The sequence below is a fragment of the Tinamus guttatus genome, unplaced genomic scaffold (assembly GCF_059628265.1).
Source record: "Tinamus guttatus ecotype Peru unplaced genomic scaffold, ASM5962826v1 Tinamus_guttatus_pri_ptg000247l, whole genome shotgun sequence".
Taxonomy (NCBI): domain Eukaryota; kingdom Metazoa; phylum Chordata; class Aves; order Tinamiformes; family Tinamidae; genus Tinamus; species Tinamus guttatus.
Window position 1 is genome coordinate 5,021,448 of NW_028288781.1, and position 17,807 is coordinate 5,039,254.

The window sequence follows — 17,807 nt, forward strand, 5'->3', positions numbered from 1 at the left end:
TAGCAGAAAAAGAGTTTAAATTTATAAAGTCTCTAAGGAGATGGACCATGATCACAGCTGTCCACAGACCGTGTGGACAACACGCTGCAGATTGGATTAGAGATGATGCAGTTCTGTCCCTTGTCATAAAGCACAGCAGTTCTGCTTTGCTGCTGCTGTTCATTGGCGCAGCAACTGTGGCATCAATGAGGTTGCTGCACAGATACCTACAGCAGCCTGGGGGCTGCGTGTCCTCATGGGAGGCGTGTTGTCATAGTACTTTCCCTGTACCAGGGAAGTGGGTCAAGTACAACACACGTATGGTAAAGTCCTGCAGGGAGGTGACAAGCTGTATTGTTCTTGGTTGGGGCCTGAGATACTGGGCTTTACTCCGACTGCCAAGGAGAGCTAGAGGTGACTGCTTCTTGTACGCGCATCCCCCTAAGGGACTTGCTCTGCGCTGCTGAGCTGTGGTGCAGAGCAGCATTGATGATTAGCCTCCTCCTCCTTATTGTAGCTGTTTTGGTTTTAGGAATTTTTCATAAATGTTCAACCTGAAGTCTTTTTCCTTCATACTCATATTATGCCCTCAGAAGTGTTTTGTTTTGCTTTTAAACCAGCATTTCTCCTGGTAGATTTGTTGTTGTTGCTTTTGCATAAATCCATTATAAGATAAGTGTGGTTGAGTGTGTGATATATGTGTATGTGTGTGTGTAATGTGTGTGTGTATATATATATATTTTCATGTTAGAATAAACTAAGTGTGCATGTGTTAATCCTGTGTGTCAGATCCTTTGCTACACAGCTATTTCATCAGCATTTGCTGGTGAAAGCTAAAGATCTTCCTCAGATTGTTGCCTATTTTATCATTCTCTATTTGTATTGTCTTAATTTCAAGCAACATGATTGAGATTTGGGGTTCTTCGGTAATACTGGACGCATAACATAGATTGTCCATCTTTAAATAGCTCCTTTTGTGGAACTGTTAGGCTGGTTAAATATATTCTTGCATTTTCTTTTGTTTTATAAGAGAGAGAACATGTGCCTGGATTTTCCTATTTGACTTTGGTCATTTGTGACCAGTCATAGCTCAGGTTTAGTCCTCCTCTCCACTTCTCCAATCCTTCCTAACTCAACAGAGTTCCAGTCCTGCATATCGTGAATGTGTTTGGGAGAGTAAGGCAGAGTTGTGCATTCTTAGGTTAATGGTAAGTGGAGGAATATAAACTGTTGTTTGTGGGCCCAGGGAAGAGAAGCAATACAAAAATCAATACTTTGTTTTATAAACAAATCCTCTGAAGCTTAGTTCTCTTTCAATCCCAGAAATGGCTATAGAAATTTAAAATACTTTTTAAACATTTTTGTTTGTTTGTTTTGGAAATACTAGCTTCCCCCCCCACCCCGCTCCTCCCTTGTCTTGTTTGAGTGAGACTCAAGCAATACTGAACAAGGACAACTGAATTATGTACTTTCACACTGTTATGTAAAGTGTTACTCATATCATGCAAGAGATGAAATCTCAGGGATGAAGGGATGAAATCATTCTCAGTTCAGGAAATATATTGTAGTTTGTTCAGGAGTTTGCCTTATGCAATATTGCTCAACTTATTTATGCAAGAAACTGTTATCTCTGAAAACACATATGTCAAAAAAATGCAAAGTGCATAGTAATGCAGCCCTAACTGTTAGGTTATATGTTTTTTTAAAAAAGGTATGCAGGCTAGTCATGTCATTCTCCAATTTTATATGTTAGGGACCAAAATAGCTTGATTATCTTCAAAACTGAGATAGTAAATTTAAGATGATTCTTGTGTCAAACCATGATAGGTATCTGATAGTGCTAGTAATCTAAAAAAGATGCTTATAGAAGAATCTTTTTACTTTATAATTGTATTTTGTGTTATGTATTGCAAGGGTTCCTTTTGCTTGAGAATAGAATGAAATATGAAAGATGTGTTAGAAAACTAATCAAACAGCTGTGCAGAGATGTTTTGATTCCTGCTTGTAAGATACATAAGTATAGCTGCAGGATTGCAAGGCGCTTCTTTTATACCATGTGCTTCTCTTGGTATGGTGGCTGCTGTTGAATGTCCTAAGTTGCTTTTGCTTGTTTGGATATTTTTTTTAATATCCTTTAGTGATCTTCAAATTGAGAACCAATTTCCAATGAGCCTTGTACTGGAAACTCATTTTGGAGGAGTGTACGGAAATCCTGAGGCAGTGAGGCTTTCGTATGCTTGGGTGCTAGTAGATTTAAATAAGCCAGTAATGTGTGTGTTTTTGTTTTTCTATGATGAGAGTTATTAAGTTTGATTGTCTGTGTATGTTTATTCTACATACACTTTAATGTCCTACAAATGATTTGTTAGACTCATTTAAAATTCATTGAAGTAGTAAGGGATTTCTTTGCATGTAAGAGTTCAATATTATAAAATTATCCAGAATGCAAATAAGTAAGGGGTCCCCTTTTGGGGACTGTATTGCAGAGCTGAATATTTAAATAATTATTTCCTGCTAAGCTCTCTTACAACTTATTGGTGGCAGGAGCAGCCCCATCATTCCCCTATCCAGGCAAACAAACTGGGCTCACAGAGAAACTGGCAGGAGAAAGGTACCTGGAGCATCAAGGAATATCCTGGGGCAACTGCACAGCATGAGCAGCAGTAGGAGCAAAGTAAGGGATGTGAGAAGCTTATGATTTACTTTAACAGTTCATTTATTCCAGTGCTGTCAGCTGGTTTTATTTGTTATAAGAATCCCATATTTGGTATAAGTGTCTTTGGATATTTTGTGTTGTATATCCGTGGCTTTGGTCTGACCTAGTGAGAAGCTTCAGTTTCACTGTAGTTTAGCCTGATCCAGTGTGTGTGAAAGCTATCAGAAAGATTTTTTTTTTGGCACAAAAGCAATGTGATGGTTTACACTTAAGTCAAATTTGACAGTTCTGGAAAAAATATAGTATTTTTATATGTATTTTTTTATGTATTTGGGTGTCTAGCTTAGCTATTCATTGCTATGCTCTCCAATGCTTCTTCTGGAAGTTATGTATGATATAAGAAATACAACTGTGCTTCATGCCATACTTGCTGCCAGCTCCATCTCTGACAGAATTTCTTTCATATAGAATTCTGTTTGACTTGAGAAATAAATCTGTATTATTTAAGGTCTTTCTCAGCCTACCAGAATAATTTTGCTAAATTTTCATGACTTGCGTGAACAGGTAAAAATGGTGAAAATGTAACTTATCTTCTGAGCCTTTCATTTTCTTACTGATGGCAAAATATTTGGTCTATCACAGAGCACTCTAATTATAAGTGTCAGGAGTGGGGCGTGCATGTTTGGACATGTTCTGTTGTCAAGAGATCAGAATATATTTCAGGTTTGATTTCCTTATGAGTTTTTGTCTACACATGCGAATATTCAGACAGGCAGTAATTCCCTACAAGTGACAATGTTTTGAGATGCCTGCCATGGGGAAGAGAGAAAACATGCATTTTGAATGACTCTTTTTAAAAAAAAGGTTTTCATGTTTAACGTTGCCATTTTTGCAGACTTGCTATACAGCATCATAAAATATTTCAAACCATCACTTGAACACCATGTGTTCCTTGCTATCATAAAAACACTTGCTCAATTCATTAAGGAGGTGGCTACCAGCTCTCCTTGTGTTTTGGCTGCCTAACACTTCCCAGTATGGAGATTATGGAGTTTTCTTCAGGCTTCTTTTTAACACTCCCATTGTTTTTAACAGATGGCAGGAACTAAGTGGCAAAAATCTCTGCCTAGGAAAAGATACTGCATGAAATTCTGTTCAGGGTTTAGTTAGGTGTAAGCTGGGTAAAAAGGCTATTTTCCTTCCCTGCTTGTTGCCATGGAGAAAAAAAAAAGAAAAAAAAAGAAAAAGAAAGAAAAAATCTTGCCAAACTTAATTTTGGCCTGTGAACACTCCGAGGTGATGTTTGTGCTAGGACAACAGATGTGACGTGCCAAATACCTGCAGACTGTCACGTTTGCTGGACCTGGCCAGCTGTACCTGAGCTGGGCTCTCCCTGCGACTTTCCCAGCCGCGCTGAGCGTCTCCCAGCCGCGCTGAGTGTCAGTCGCGGTCGCACGGTTGCTATCTGGGATGGGAGGTGGCTGCCACCGAATGGTGCGGTCCCTTGTGCTTACTGCAAGGAGGAACTAAGCTGTGCTTGCTTAGTGGTTCAAGTCTCCTGGCTATGTTAATGTAATAACTTTACCTGAACACCAGGAGTGAATTCTGATGAGAAACCTGTTAGTTATTTGGGTTTTGAAAAGTCAAGGGGGGCTCTGAATTAAGAGACTACATGCTTTAAGATGATTTTTGAGAGGTTAATGCTGCAGATGTTGATTAGGTTGGGACACCCACACTGCCAACATGTCATGTTTCTAATTCTAGTAACTCTTGGAAGCCAGTTACTAGGTGAGTGCTCCCTACAGAGCTGAGGTTCATAGAAAGCTTTACAGCAAAAGCAAAAGCTTTGCTGGTGTGCAAATTCTGGCATACGCATTTTCGTACTATGTATTCTCACTCCAGCTTCCTTGGACTAGGACAGTCTCCTCCGCTGGGAGCAGATTGTATGTGCAAACATGGGTGTCTGTCTTGCTCTCATTTAGTGGATTGCAACATAGGGAAATTTTTGCAGGAAATCCTGAGACACTACTGTAGGAGGGCATTCTTCTAGTTTTCTCCTTTGCAAATTCACATTTTCTTAATTTTTTTTTTGTCTGTTTCGTTGCCAGAAACAGGGAGGTTGTAAGGATCAGGAAGGGGATTATGAGCCTTTTGAAGACAAACATTCCTTCCTGGTGCTCTGCAGTAGCTTCCACCATATTTGTTTTCCCTTTACCAGAATGTCTTTAGGACACAGATCTTAGGGTGCTTGCAGGAGCACTCCCTTGCCCCTGAAGGCCATGAATTTGTTGGCAGGATTCCAGTATCAGGGATGCTGCTTTTCTTCCTCTGAGCATCATAAAGGACTTGAGCTGAGTTTCTGAAGAGCAGAACTGAAAAGATGTAATTGCTATCTGAGCTGGCAGAGGAGAGCTTTTTTTTTTTTTTTTTTTTTTTTTTTTCTCCTTTGTGAGAGCAGTTGGAGATGCCCTAGGAGAGCCTCAGAGCCTTATCTCCACCAGGAGACTGGTGTGTGCCCTGCATAACAACTGTGACGCAAAGAGGGACCTGCCTTTGGCAGGGTGGAGTAGGGCTGCCTTTCAGCTTTCAAAGAGCCTGATAAAAAAGAAATAACCAGAGCACAAAAGGTGCAGTGCAGCTGAGGGAGAATAAGTGTGTGATCTGGCATGTTGCTGTACCTCCACAAGCTGTTACTTTGTGATCCTGCACATACAGTAATTAACAAATTAATTGGTGGCTGCTTGTTGTGATGGAATTGTAGAGTTTGTACCTGTATGCTTGAAAAGGTAGAAAGATGAGAATTTAGTTAAGTCTGTTTTTGCTCCTAAAAAATGGAGAGCCGAGCAAGGTAGATAGGAAGGTATGTTTTAGATACTTGTGCTTTAAGTTTTGTTTGGGAGAAATAGTTTGAGATTATCTAATCAAAAACATGTTAGTGTTTGAAAAGAGGGATATACTCTGCTAATATCCTGCTATACAGCAACAGAGGTTTTTACAAGCTGTGTTAAGTAGTCTGTTTTGATTAATGTAGAGAATGGTGTTGCTTATACTAGAAGGTAGGATCATATATCTGAAAGCGGGAAAATCATAATGCATGATAAATGTTACACAGAAGTCTTGAAATCAGGTGGTCTTTCTAAAGAAGTGTGAAGAAGGTTAAAATCTGTCTATCATGCCATTTTCAACGTGGCTAGTTCAGGTGACAGAGGTTGCATTCAGTTAATGAAACCATCTGACAAACAAAATAGCCCACTTGTAGCACGAGCAATAGTATATCAGGTAAAAATTAGTAGTACAACATTAATTTTAGAGAGTTGGAGCATACTACTGTTCTTAAGAATCTGCCACATAGCTTCCATCTGCTAAGTTGATAAGTAAATCCTGTTTATCCATATTACTAAGTCAATAACTAAATCCTGTTCGTTCACTCTGTGTGGATTATGTTAGATTCATTGTTCACCTTGCTGAAGGGGACGCAGAAGAAATTTGGAGTTGCTTTTGTAACTACTTAGATGATGCATTTGTCCTGTACAAAATATGGTAGAAGTCATAGTGCAGCTCTTGGACGAAGAATCTGGGAGACCCCCATTACCTCTACGCTGTTTCATTAACTGTCACAAGTGAGAACATGTCTTGGAAGGACAGAGGGGAGCAGGACTCCTGGTTCTTGTGTCTTTAAGGACTATGTGTATTGCCTCATTTTGGCCTCCTGAAAGATGTAAACTGAGAAGTCTTCTATTAGTCCTGTAATACAAAAGACAAATTTTGTAGTTAAATTTCAGTATTTAACCTTTTAGCTTTTGAGGAGGATGTTATTGAGGGAGACCAGAGTGATTTTAATAAACTTAAATAAAGCTGCTGTAAATTTGTCTTTTCCAGAACATGTTTTCTAGTTTAAATGAGATTTGTGGTTAGAAAGGAGAAATAGAAAGGTAATTCTAGATCTTTTCGAAGAATTATCATAATGCTGTGAATCTGAAGCTTGATGTAGAAATCTGTACTTTCTAGAGAAAAATATTGACATTAATAATTTTAACAATTAATAATTTTAATTTAATTTACATCAATGTAAATAATTTTAGTAATTTTAGTGTCATGCAAAAGGATAGGATAGTGCTAGGAAAGGCTGTTGTCTTGCTTCATGCCGCAACTTTGGCTGGTTAAGACTGAAGTTAGTAGTGATCATATAGTAAATGGAGTGATTGGAGTCTGGTGATGGTAGTGAGGGTTGGACACTGCCAAGCAACTAATGTCACATTATCATTTCAGATAAAAAACAAAAATATTTTCTGACAAATCCAAACAGTACAGGACAGATGTGTTTGTATAGGCCCCAAGCAGGGGGGGTGCAGAAGGTTTGGTGCAGAGCCCACACAGGTGCTTGTTACAGGCATGCTGCAAAACAGAGCTGAGAGCTGGACACTTTTTCTGTTTGATCTGCTTTTTGTTTGTTTTGTTTTTGTTTTCTTGTGTGTGCATGTTTTTTTAGCAGTTGGGCCCAGACGTGAACAGAATACAATGTTTGGATACAAGCACTTAACAAAGAAAGTTAAAAGCTCTTGAGTCCTTTTTTCCTTCTTCCCTTCCATCTTTGAGAATGTCTTCCTTCCGTCCGTCTGTCCATCCGTCTTTTCATATCAAAACATTTAGCAATTTAGCAGATACTTTATTTTGTCATAGAGAAAAAGAATCTCCATTCATTAGAGAATGTGAGTCTTTGAAATTATTCTGCAATATGAGTTTGCAAGAATAAGATTTTATTCAAGGTAAGAGTCTTAGTGTTCGGTTCATATTTTAACACTGTTTGATCTTGAATACTCTGTTCTGTCCCTTCAGATATTAGCAGAAGGAACAACTTACTACCGATTTGCTTATCTTTCTATTTGACGTCCAAGTGTTGAATGAGGAAATACTAGAAATAAAATAATTGCTTTCTGACCTCCCTATTTCCTGCTGTGTTTTTCAGCATTATTCTTTGAGTGGAGCACTGCTAAACAGAGAAATGACTATGCTGCTTGATTTATATATATAGTATTCATGTATCGTGGTAATGTATGTAGCTGGAATCTGTCTATGTTTATGGTTCTGCTGTACATTATCCAGTGGTCTTGCAAGCTCTGATGCTGATATGGAACAAGGCAGATGTATCTATGAGTGTCAGTTCAGTATTTTTGTTACAATAAAAATCCCCTTATGCAGGATGGATGAGAACTGGGACATATCTCTGAAACTTCACAGTTATGATTTAAATGGGGTGCACACCAGAGCTTTCTCTGCACTTTGAATAGCTAGGCCCAAGCTGTGGTCTTCAACAAGGTTCCAGTTTTATGTTAGACCAGTGCTTCTTTGGCACAGAGAATGAAACAGATTATCAGTTTGGGTGGAAATTTAGCCAAAATGCTGGATGATAAATAAAATATTTGGATGAATATTTTGGTTAAAATCCGCAGAGGAAGCAGGATTAAATGTCTCTCTATTTTGGCAACACTTAGGGCTTTGATTGCAGCAGTCTGTTGAACAAAATGGCCAAATTGTTCTTCTTCTAGGGAAATGGCTTTTTGATGGTGAACCTTTTATTGACAATTCTAGTAACTTTTATAATCAGGAGATTTGTTTCTTTCCAAATTACATCCTGTAACATGTGGTGGTTGTTTATTTGCTCCAGCCACTTTTCTCTGTCAAAACTGCTGAGTTCTTAAAGCCAGCCAGGAGATCTCTTAAATTTCAATATTTTTCTTCTAGGTGTTGGTTCAGCAGCCAGGTATCTGTGGCTTCTCCTGACCCATCAGGTCATTCTTCTGCTTCTCCAAAAGCTCCTGGAAATGCTTTCCAAAGTTCTGTCTGGAACATTTACTAAAGATCACAGAATTGATTTGAGGAAAGGCACTGCCAGTAGTTACTGCTTCCAGCTGTTTGCTAGCCCTTCCTTCAGTAATTCCCATCCCCTAGCAGATTCAGGAAAAAAAAAAGAAAAAGAAATGCATGGATGCAGCTTTCTGATCCTGGGAGAAACTCAGTGCTCGGATTCAGCCTTTTGCTCTTTAGGCAAAGTCAGCGATGCTGCCCTTGCACTGGATGCGAGGGATACGGTCACCGGTCCCGCCTGCTATCTCCAGCATCTGAGAGGCGGCTCTAATATTTCAAATATTAGTGTTTCATTCTCTATGGGAAGTATTTTGCTTATTTGTCTTTCCCTCTTCAATCCTTTATGACTTCTTGCAGCTTGTATTTTGAGATGTGCAGGCACAGGTTTTCGAACCACTTCCAGAGGGGAGAATAGGGAGCAGTACGACCTCAGAGCACTGTAACACTGGAGGTGAGAGAAGGACAAATAAGAAAGTTCCAGTGTGATGATTTGCTTAAATATCATTTATAAGCAAACTTTCTCTTGCAGAGCTATCTCTGTAAAGTATATAGAGAGCCCTAAGCTATGTGTTTGTGCTGTCACATCCAGGCAAATTTCGTTAGTAGAATATCCTTTTGCTGGCACAGCTCAGAGACTCTGAGTGTTGTGGCTTAAACTTGTATAGTTGCAGATCTGTTGGTGTGCCCTGTCTCGTAGGACAGTGAAGCATAACGTCTAACACTGTACACATGATTGCACCTGATTTCTAACCTATAGCCTTGTATAAAGAAACCTGTGTGACAGATTCCCAGAAGAGAGAACAGAAGAGGATTGGACAATGCGGTATATTTTGTAGCGTACTTATTCAGACCAGTGTTAAGAGTTTCTCATAGAAGTTGATAATGGTGGGGGCAGAAGGATCTAACAGCCTTCTCAAAATGATTCTCTCACCTTAAATCTGTGTTCTCTTCTTTGCAGATCTTTCAGCAGCCCAGAGGAAATTTGCCCATTCTCTGAGAGACTTCAAATTTGAATTCATTGGTGATGCAGAGACAGATGATGAGCGATATATAGGTAGGTAAAACATGAGTAATAATGACTATATTTTGTTATGCAACCCTAAAATGTGAGTAAACTCATTTTTGGTTATGTGTTACAGATGCATCACTTCATGAGTTTTCAAATTTTCTAAAAAATCTGGAAGAACAAAGAGAAATTTTGGTGAGTTGCAATAAAGATTTATATAAGCTGTTCATATGACATATAGTAAGGAATGAGATGTAAACCAGTTAATGTTGCTTCCTGTTACATTTGCCATCAACCTGTTGATATCAGGAGTTTATTGAAAGCTGTTTTTGTTCAGCTGCTTATTCTGTATTCTGAAGTTACAGACAGCAGCTACTTCTTGCTGATGTGGAAAGCTGTTAGGGTAAAGTCAATCCCTGTAACCTGGTCTAAAATGGTAGTGCTCAGGTGAGTGGTTGGGGGAAGGGAAAACCAACCTAAGCTTGTTTGCCAGTTATAAAATTAAAAAAGCAGGATGAAAGCCCTATAATACTGTAGGATGACTCCCAAGTTTAGGAGATTAGCAAACTTTGGATCTAAGATCTCTTTGGCTTTAGCTTCAAGGCTTTTGTGGATTTGGCCTGCAATCTGCTGAATGGATGCAGTAGCAGATTTAGCAACCTTTTCTTTGCAGGTGGGCTATCTGGTGGAGGGTTGCATACGCAAATATTTACTTGGATACTCTGTTGTGCAAAGGGAGTGTTCTTTGTTCAGGTATCTGTGCTTGCTTAGGATTTTAGTATAATCTGGGTCAAAATGTATGTGTGTAGACTGTGGGCTGAGAGCTCTGCAATAAACCTTGCTATCTTATTTTAGGTGCCCAGAGAACAGGAGGGTTCTTTCTGCATTGCCCTGTGGCTCCTCTCTGAAGCCGTTCTCTTTCAGAGATGGGATTCAGAGAGCAGAAGCTGTGTACTTGGTTTTCCCTCCAATGTGCAATCTGGTCCTGCATCTGGGAAATGCTCCCAGACCTGCCTTAGTAGCAATTACATTCCCCAGTATTTGCATTGGGACTGTATCTTTATCTGCTTGGCATTGCAGAGAGGAAACTGAGACTAATCTGTGTTCTGGGCTCCTCTCTGCCAGAAGTTTGCTGCAGTGTAGGAGTATGTGGATAAGTGAGAAAGGAATTGGTGAATGATTGGCATTTACATTTCTCTCTCTAGCAGTCCTCAGCCCAGTGATAGGAACCATGTTCCTCGAGTATAGCATTGGTGTGATATGTTATTCTGATACGGAACCATGTTTAGTTCAGAATTGGGGCTTGTGAATTGTCTGTGTTCTTCCTTGTGATTTGCTAAGGAATATTCTTCCTCATGAAATACTTTCCAGGATCTTGAGTTGCTTTGCCAAAGGTAGGTATTTGATTAAGTATCTTTGAAGATGTCCTTTTCGTAATTCTGAAGTGCAGAGTTTACTCTGCCTTTTCCTGCTATCCATAAGTGTTTTTCAGCAGTTGCATACATCTAAAAAGTAAAAGCCTGAGAAGTTTTACACTGAAAAATACTTCATAGATTGTCACATTATTTTCCACTCTGTATTTTGATCTCTTTTTTTTTTTTGGAGAGATGTTACCCTAGGGACTTAAGAATTTGTGGCACATTTTATTGACTATATCAGGGGATGTTCAGTAGATTGCCAGCATACTTAGGCTATGCAGAATCGACTGTTGTTTGTATGGTAAAACACTCTTGTTTTTCTGACTAAATGTCACAAAACAGTACTACTTATTGTTTTGGTGTGCTGCCCATACACAGGAGGCCTTATCACACTATAAGCTTATTTATGGCAATTGCTTAATAAGAAAAGTATGAAATGCCTTATCTGTAAAGCAGTGACAAAGTTTGAAAAGCTGGGCAAAATCCTTGTGGAACAAACATTTAGTTCAAACCAAAGCAAAATATATTCTGAGCTGCATGGTATGTGGCTTTTTCATTGCATCTGTAGTCTTGCAAATGTCGTGCATGCATCATTCTAGAGTGAGTAAAATAAAACAGTGGGCGGAAGTCCCTGTGAATGTTATTTTGTGGTGGTAAGTAAGGATCATTTTAAGAGCTGCTACTCTGACTCTTTTGTTTTGACTTCTCAACGGATGTTTCAGCAATGCTAAGAGCTGTATGGCTCCATGAAGTATATTTGGGCAGGTTGCATGCACAAATATTTTGCACCAGAGATCCAAAGACTTTTGTACCAGAGATACAAAGTTTATAGGAGAAATTTTTTCACAGTCATCTCTATGTACGGAGCCTATTGTGCATTTTCCACCTTGTTGCTCTGAAGGGGACTTGAAAGTTTCTGACTGACAACTTCAGTTTCAGTGCTGAGAATTGTTTGGCAAATATTATGTGGATATTTAATGATGTCATTCAGGTGTTTGAGTCCTACATTCAGTGACTTTTCCATTTCTCCCACCACCTCAAAGGCTGTCAAATGTATCCCAACTATCAAAAGGATACAGAGGGGTAGTGAAAAGGGAAGTACACATTGATCCAAATGTTCCATCGAGCTTTTGCAGAGTGGCTGAGATAAAAACAAATTGTGTTTTTACAGAGCTCTGAAGCTTAGTGACATCTTCCAGAGCAGTTAGGAAATACATTATTTTGTCCATGGGGATATTCTGGAAGTGATGATGATGATGTTGTGTGTTAAAATGAATGGAATCCTAAAACTTACATTCTCCTCCAGTGATACGAGTGTCATGGACATGAAGGGCCAAAAGGGGAAGGTGGTGATGCTGTAAGGCCTAGAACAGGCACCAGCGTGATGATGCTGTCCAGGCATTTTCCTGCCTGTCAAGGAAAATACCAAGCCTCCTTCCCACCCCTGCCTCTCTTAACTGCACTAGCAAATTTGACTCTTGTGGTCAGAAGAACAAGTTTGCTTTGTTGTCCTGATTTCAGCTGCAGTAATCAAGTGCAGGGCTGCCTGCTAGGTACCCCCGGACAACACTGAGCACATGTTTGCATGTGATTACTGTCCCCTTTCCCTCCTTTTCAACCCTTGCTATCACTGCCTTTGTAACTCCCTTTCTCTACTCTTGTCTCCTCCCAAATAAACGACCTTCTCCTAGTGAGTTTTCCCTGTTGGTTCTAGTTTTGCACTCTCCGTGCAAGTTACTACTACCCCAAGTTTGATATTTCTGATACTATTCCATCAGGGATCTCAGCATTGTAGGTACGCCTTATGCGGTCCTCCAGACTCTGCTGGCTCTAGGGGATCCCTCAGAGGTCTCTTGTACTCCCCTTTTGTTCTTCCTGGAGTTCAGCTGTTTCTCACATAACTTGCATTCAAAGGCTAGTCATCCTTCCCAGCACTATCTGCAACTTCCGTCAGCTTCTCATGTTGCTGTTTTCTGTATCCAGCAATTTCTTGTGCCGTGTCCAGTAGCTTCCCATGTCCTGCTCAAATTTCCCCCGGGCCGGAGCCTAGTTAGTTGACTGCATTTACCAACAGCCCTAGCAGGTTTGGTTTGAGGCGCAATCGTGTACACCTAGACCAACCCTGACAAATGTTGCTCTATCCAGGGACTGTTTTTTTCCTAATTTATTCCAATGTTTAGTTATTCTTCTGTATTTCCCCTCATATCCCATGTAGATGTACTGAAAAATGAACTGGTTTTGTTTTTTTTTTGGTCATTTGCTACAGTAGTCATGCAGTAAATGGATCATTTTTACTCCGTAGTAGTACCTTCATGTTTCGGAAGACTCACACTTTTACTGAAGTTGTTTTTCCGTTCCTTTTCTTACATCCACTTGCAATGCTTTCCTCTCAAAACCGCTTTGCATTCTTAGCCAGTTCCACATTTTTGTCAGAATTGAATTTAAAATACCTGTCTACAGCATTCATTTTATGAAAGAAAAATTAATCCTAGCATCCAGAACATGAGAGACTTTATGTTTCTGTCTTTCTTTTTTAAAAGAAATATCTCGGCAAAATCGCTATTTTCTTCATCATTCTTCTCTTACCTCCAGGGTTCTATTCTTCACAATCCTCTTAAGTCTATATGAAGGAGCAATTACTTTGCTCACTGATTACGTTCAAAAGCACCCTTTAGTTTAGGACGTCCCGAATAAGATGCACGAGGTAAGAGTCAATAAGAGTTCATGGCATTCATTATATAGTGCTCTGCATGTTCATAGCACAGCTCCTGCCAAGTCCACTGACCATGCAGAGTGCTATGAAGAATGCAAGTGCTAAAAACATCTGTCAAGAGAGTGGAAAAATATATGGTCTGAGAAATGTGCTTGCCAAAACTTTTTGAAAATCTCGGATGAATTGTTTTGAACCCCTCAGATATAGGTAGAAGTGCAGATAAAACTCAGTTTTTCACAAGCAGCATTTCATTACCTTAAACATAGCACCCAGGTCCTTCTGTCCCTCCCTGCAAATTGTCTCATTTGATGAAACATTTTCCTGTTTAAGAAACTTAGTAACTGCTGCCATTTCTCATTGCCCAGCCCTCATTTTCTGCATGGCATGAGATCAGATGGCTGTAATATAGTTATGGAAATAGGCATCTGTATGCTGAATTAGGGCTATCTTAGGCAAATCTCCCCACTTTTGTGATTCCTGATGTTGAATGCCTGTTTGTTTTTTTAGAATGCCTCCACATTAATCTATAAAAGTGGAAAAAATATACATAGTCTATACAATAGAAGGAATTATAAAAGCAATTGGGATGTATTTACACCCCCCCGTCCTGCCCCAAGACTTCTCTCTTAATATGACTGAAAAGTTCTATTATTGCTCGCCAACTCTTAGATAATCTTCTATTCTCACAGGCATTGACATAATTCACTGGAGAATTTTGGTTCTGTCATTTCACCAGTGGGAAATGTTTAGAACTTGCATTGTAAAATTGTCATCAGATTGGATTTTGCTGGTTGTTAATATGACTTTTTCTCGTGGAGGAGACAGCTCAGCTAATAATTGAGTAGTTTATTCTTGGCTAAACACTGAAGCTGTTGTTCACCATTGGATTCCTTGCCTTTCAGTGACATTTTTTTTTCCACAATAAGCTTTGTCATTAATGGAGAAAATGAATATTATACTATTTCCTTTCCTGAGTAGCCTTTTCAGTCTGTCCACATCCTTATCGAATCATGTGTTTTGAAGTGCAGACTGAAAGTGATTCTCCATTCTTCTGAGAACCAAACCAATTTTCTCTTATGTTACATTGTTTGGCTCTTGCATAATAGGGTTGCTACGAGAAGCTCTTTGGAAGAGTTGCAAGTAGCTTTCCTCCACTTCAGATGGGGATAAGTTGATTTGTTGCAGTTTCTGAGACTCTGTCTGTTCAGCTCTTTTCCTGCATTCTTTGTTTATGACTTTTTCTGAGGTATGCTTTCCTTATTAATTGAAAGCATTTCATATGGATAAATGGATTTGAAAAACAGGCCTCTTAAATAGCTGGTCCATATCCTTTTTGGTAAAATATCTCTACTGAATATCACTCTCCTTACTCAGTTCTCTTTTTTTGAAGTGATGGAATTTATTATCTGTATTGTCTGCTTAGTACATCATTTTAACTTTCTGAGGTGAACAGTCTCATTGCAAATAAGATGCATATAAGTGTTCTTTAGAAGCAGAGCACGGAGTAGCCTGTAAGTCATGGGGGACATTCGTAACTGTCCTTTGGATCAATCATATAATTCCAGTGCACAGGAAATAAACTTGGACTAGAAGGGGACACAGGAGTGCTGCCAATATTTGATTAGCTGGCCAAGGCTGCTTCTGTTAAGGCTACAAAGCGTGAAGAAGGGGAAGATGCCTGTATTGCAGCCTTTTGGGCTGTGGTTTATCTAGGAAATTCCACATGGGGCAAGTTTAGAAAAAAGCTTCCTCTTACCAAACCACATAGATTGTTTTCTTGAGCGTCTGAGGGGAAAGTGGTTTGTTTTGGAGGCACTTCAGGCATCTCGGGAAACATAAAGAAAAGATTCAAGAACGCATTTCTGTCTGATTCTTTTGCTCTCAGGTGAGTTCCTCCAGAACAAAAGAGGTGAAGGGAGGAATGTCTCTTCTTATTTCTTAAACTTCCTACACACATGTGAAGACACCCAAATACTCATATGGTATGAAATACCCTTAAAAATCCTTCTAGTCTTTAGACACCAATTCTTTTAAGAATCTAAAGAAAACAAATGCCAAAGTTTGTAGTACCTGTGTGTAACAGTTTCATTTAGCTTTTAAGATTATAAAGCTCCTGGGAAGACTTTAGAAAAGTGAAATAATCCAGAGGTTTTTACAAGGTGAAGTCTCGTGTTTGGAAACAATATAAAGATTTGAGTGTTGGGTGTGAGTTGCACTGTCTGCAATCCTTAGTGGTGCAGTTAAGTGTAAGACTAGTTCTGAAAGATGATTAGAGAGCCAGCCTGTTATTTCTACTGGGCATGGTGGCAGGAGAGTTGAATGTGCAACCAACTGGGAACATCTTCTTGTGACTGCAAGATGAAATCATATTCCCATGGGAGAAGAAGGAATAGATTCTACAAGGAAACTAGTGGAACTGTGTCTGTAAAGTTGTCTAGTACAGGTTTTCAGGCATAGGTCGGAGGCAGTTTCAAGGAAATTTCATTAACAAATTAAGATATGAGGCAGCAAAGCTTTGTGGAGGGTAGGGGTAGCAGTTTTTTTTTTCTCTTTAAGTCTTAGGGGTATCAGAATCACCTTTTGTTTTAGTTTGAATGTTGCAATACCGAAAAATTATAAAAGAGCCATATCCTGTATAAGCAAAAATGCATCTGCAGATAAGTAAACTGCTGATAAATAAAGAAAATTACTTTCTAATAAAGAATTTATCTACTTTGTTATTGAATCTATTAGCTATATCCTCCTTTCCACATTCCGTTACCCTGAGCAGGGCAGAGCTTCCTTCCCAGATAGAGTTTCATTGACTCTGTCTCACAGGCTCTGCCACATTGACCATAAGCCTCCTTTGCTTTGTCAAGGGAGAGAGCTAGTCCTGCCTGTCTGCAAATAAATATTCCCAGGCAACGCACTGAGAAACTTTAAACTGTCTTGCTATTTGACTCATGGTCTACATTCCAACTCTAGTGATGAGAATTTGGAATCCAGTGCCCCCCGACAGTGTGCAGTCCATAGCAAGGTGCATTTTATGGCTTCCTGCTACCCCTAAGTGAGCTTCCTTGCATTGGAGGGTGTTTAGCTTCAGAATGGAGCAGTGAGGCAGTATGCATATTTATCTCACCACTAGGTTTCATTGATGAGCAACATGTAGCCTTTCCAGTTCTTCCAGTACAGGTAGAGGTTTAAGGACTTTTTTTAGGATGAATGTTGGGAGGCCACTGTTGTGTTTGTCTAATTAGCAAAATAAACTTCGCTTAACTTTGGGTTGACCAAGCTTTTGTAGGCACAGAGGCCAATTTGAGGTTCTGGGATGACTCCTGTGAGTTAGTATTTCTTCACGACCTAAGCAGTCTTTCTCCTGCCAGAGAGTCTAGTTGTGTCTGCCAAAGGACAGGAACTGGTTGATGCTGCATTTCTTCCCCTCCTGCTGCAGGAGGGTGAGAAAGCATGACGAACCTTGTGTGCTTGTGCTGCCTGTCAGGTTGCAAGTGGAGGAGGAGGTGTTTGGAGAAGCAGTTTTTCTCTAAACAGCCGTACTCCCACTGTCTCTGAAAAGAGAAAAAGCAACAGGCTTGTGGACTAGCGCTGACTCGTAAATTGCCTGCTGGAGCTGCTTCACTTGGCTAAGGTAGCCAAGAGCTGTAAATGTAAGTGTACTTGCTAATGGATTAAGCCTGTGCCTGTGGGAACTGTTCATGGAAAAAGCCGGTTTGCCCTCCTTATCTGAAACTTTTTTCTTTTGAAAAATGCAGAGATGGAAAAGTCAGCGTTATCACCAACGTTCTGTGAAATCTCTTTGCCTGAACAGTTGGGGTTTTGTAAAGGCACCTGGAATTAGGAGGTTGGCCCAAAGCAGGAAGCCTTCATTTAGATGTTGTTGGAAGTGGTGGTTACAGCGATCATCTGAAATGATAGTGGAGATGGTGAAGTTTTGTTATATACAGGCTTAACTTAATTTTAAGTTAATCCTTTGGCCTTTCTGTAGATCTAGGAAGTAGAACAGTCTTCCTAAGGCTAAGCAGTTTTAAGGCTTTTTTGTGTATTGGGTTAAACATTTTTGAAAGCCTTCTTGAGACTTTGAAATTTATAAAGATGGTTTAAGCTACCTGAGACATGACCTCTTCCTAGTGATTCACTTATGACTGATGCCGTGGTTCTCCTGCCAGTGTTTAA

At 39.6% G+C, this 17,807-nt stretch overlaps 1 protein-coding gene across 1 annotated transcript in view; it reads left to right on the forward strand.

The window, feature by feature from the left end:
- ARHGAP10 (Rho GTPase activating protein 10) overlaps positions 1–17,807 on the forward strand; it is a 126,533-nt gene that overhangs the window by 22,011 nt on the left and 86,715 nt on the right. Inside the window, exons 2-3 of the mRNA XM_088526548.1 lie at positions 9,459–9,554; positions 9,640–9,701. Of these exons, the coding sequence (XP_088382674.1) occupies positions 9,459–9,554; positions 9,640–9,701 (158 nt within the window). The remainder of the gene's footprint in view (positions 1–9,458; positions 9,555–9,639; positions 9,702–17,807) is intronic.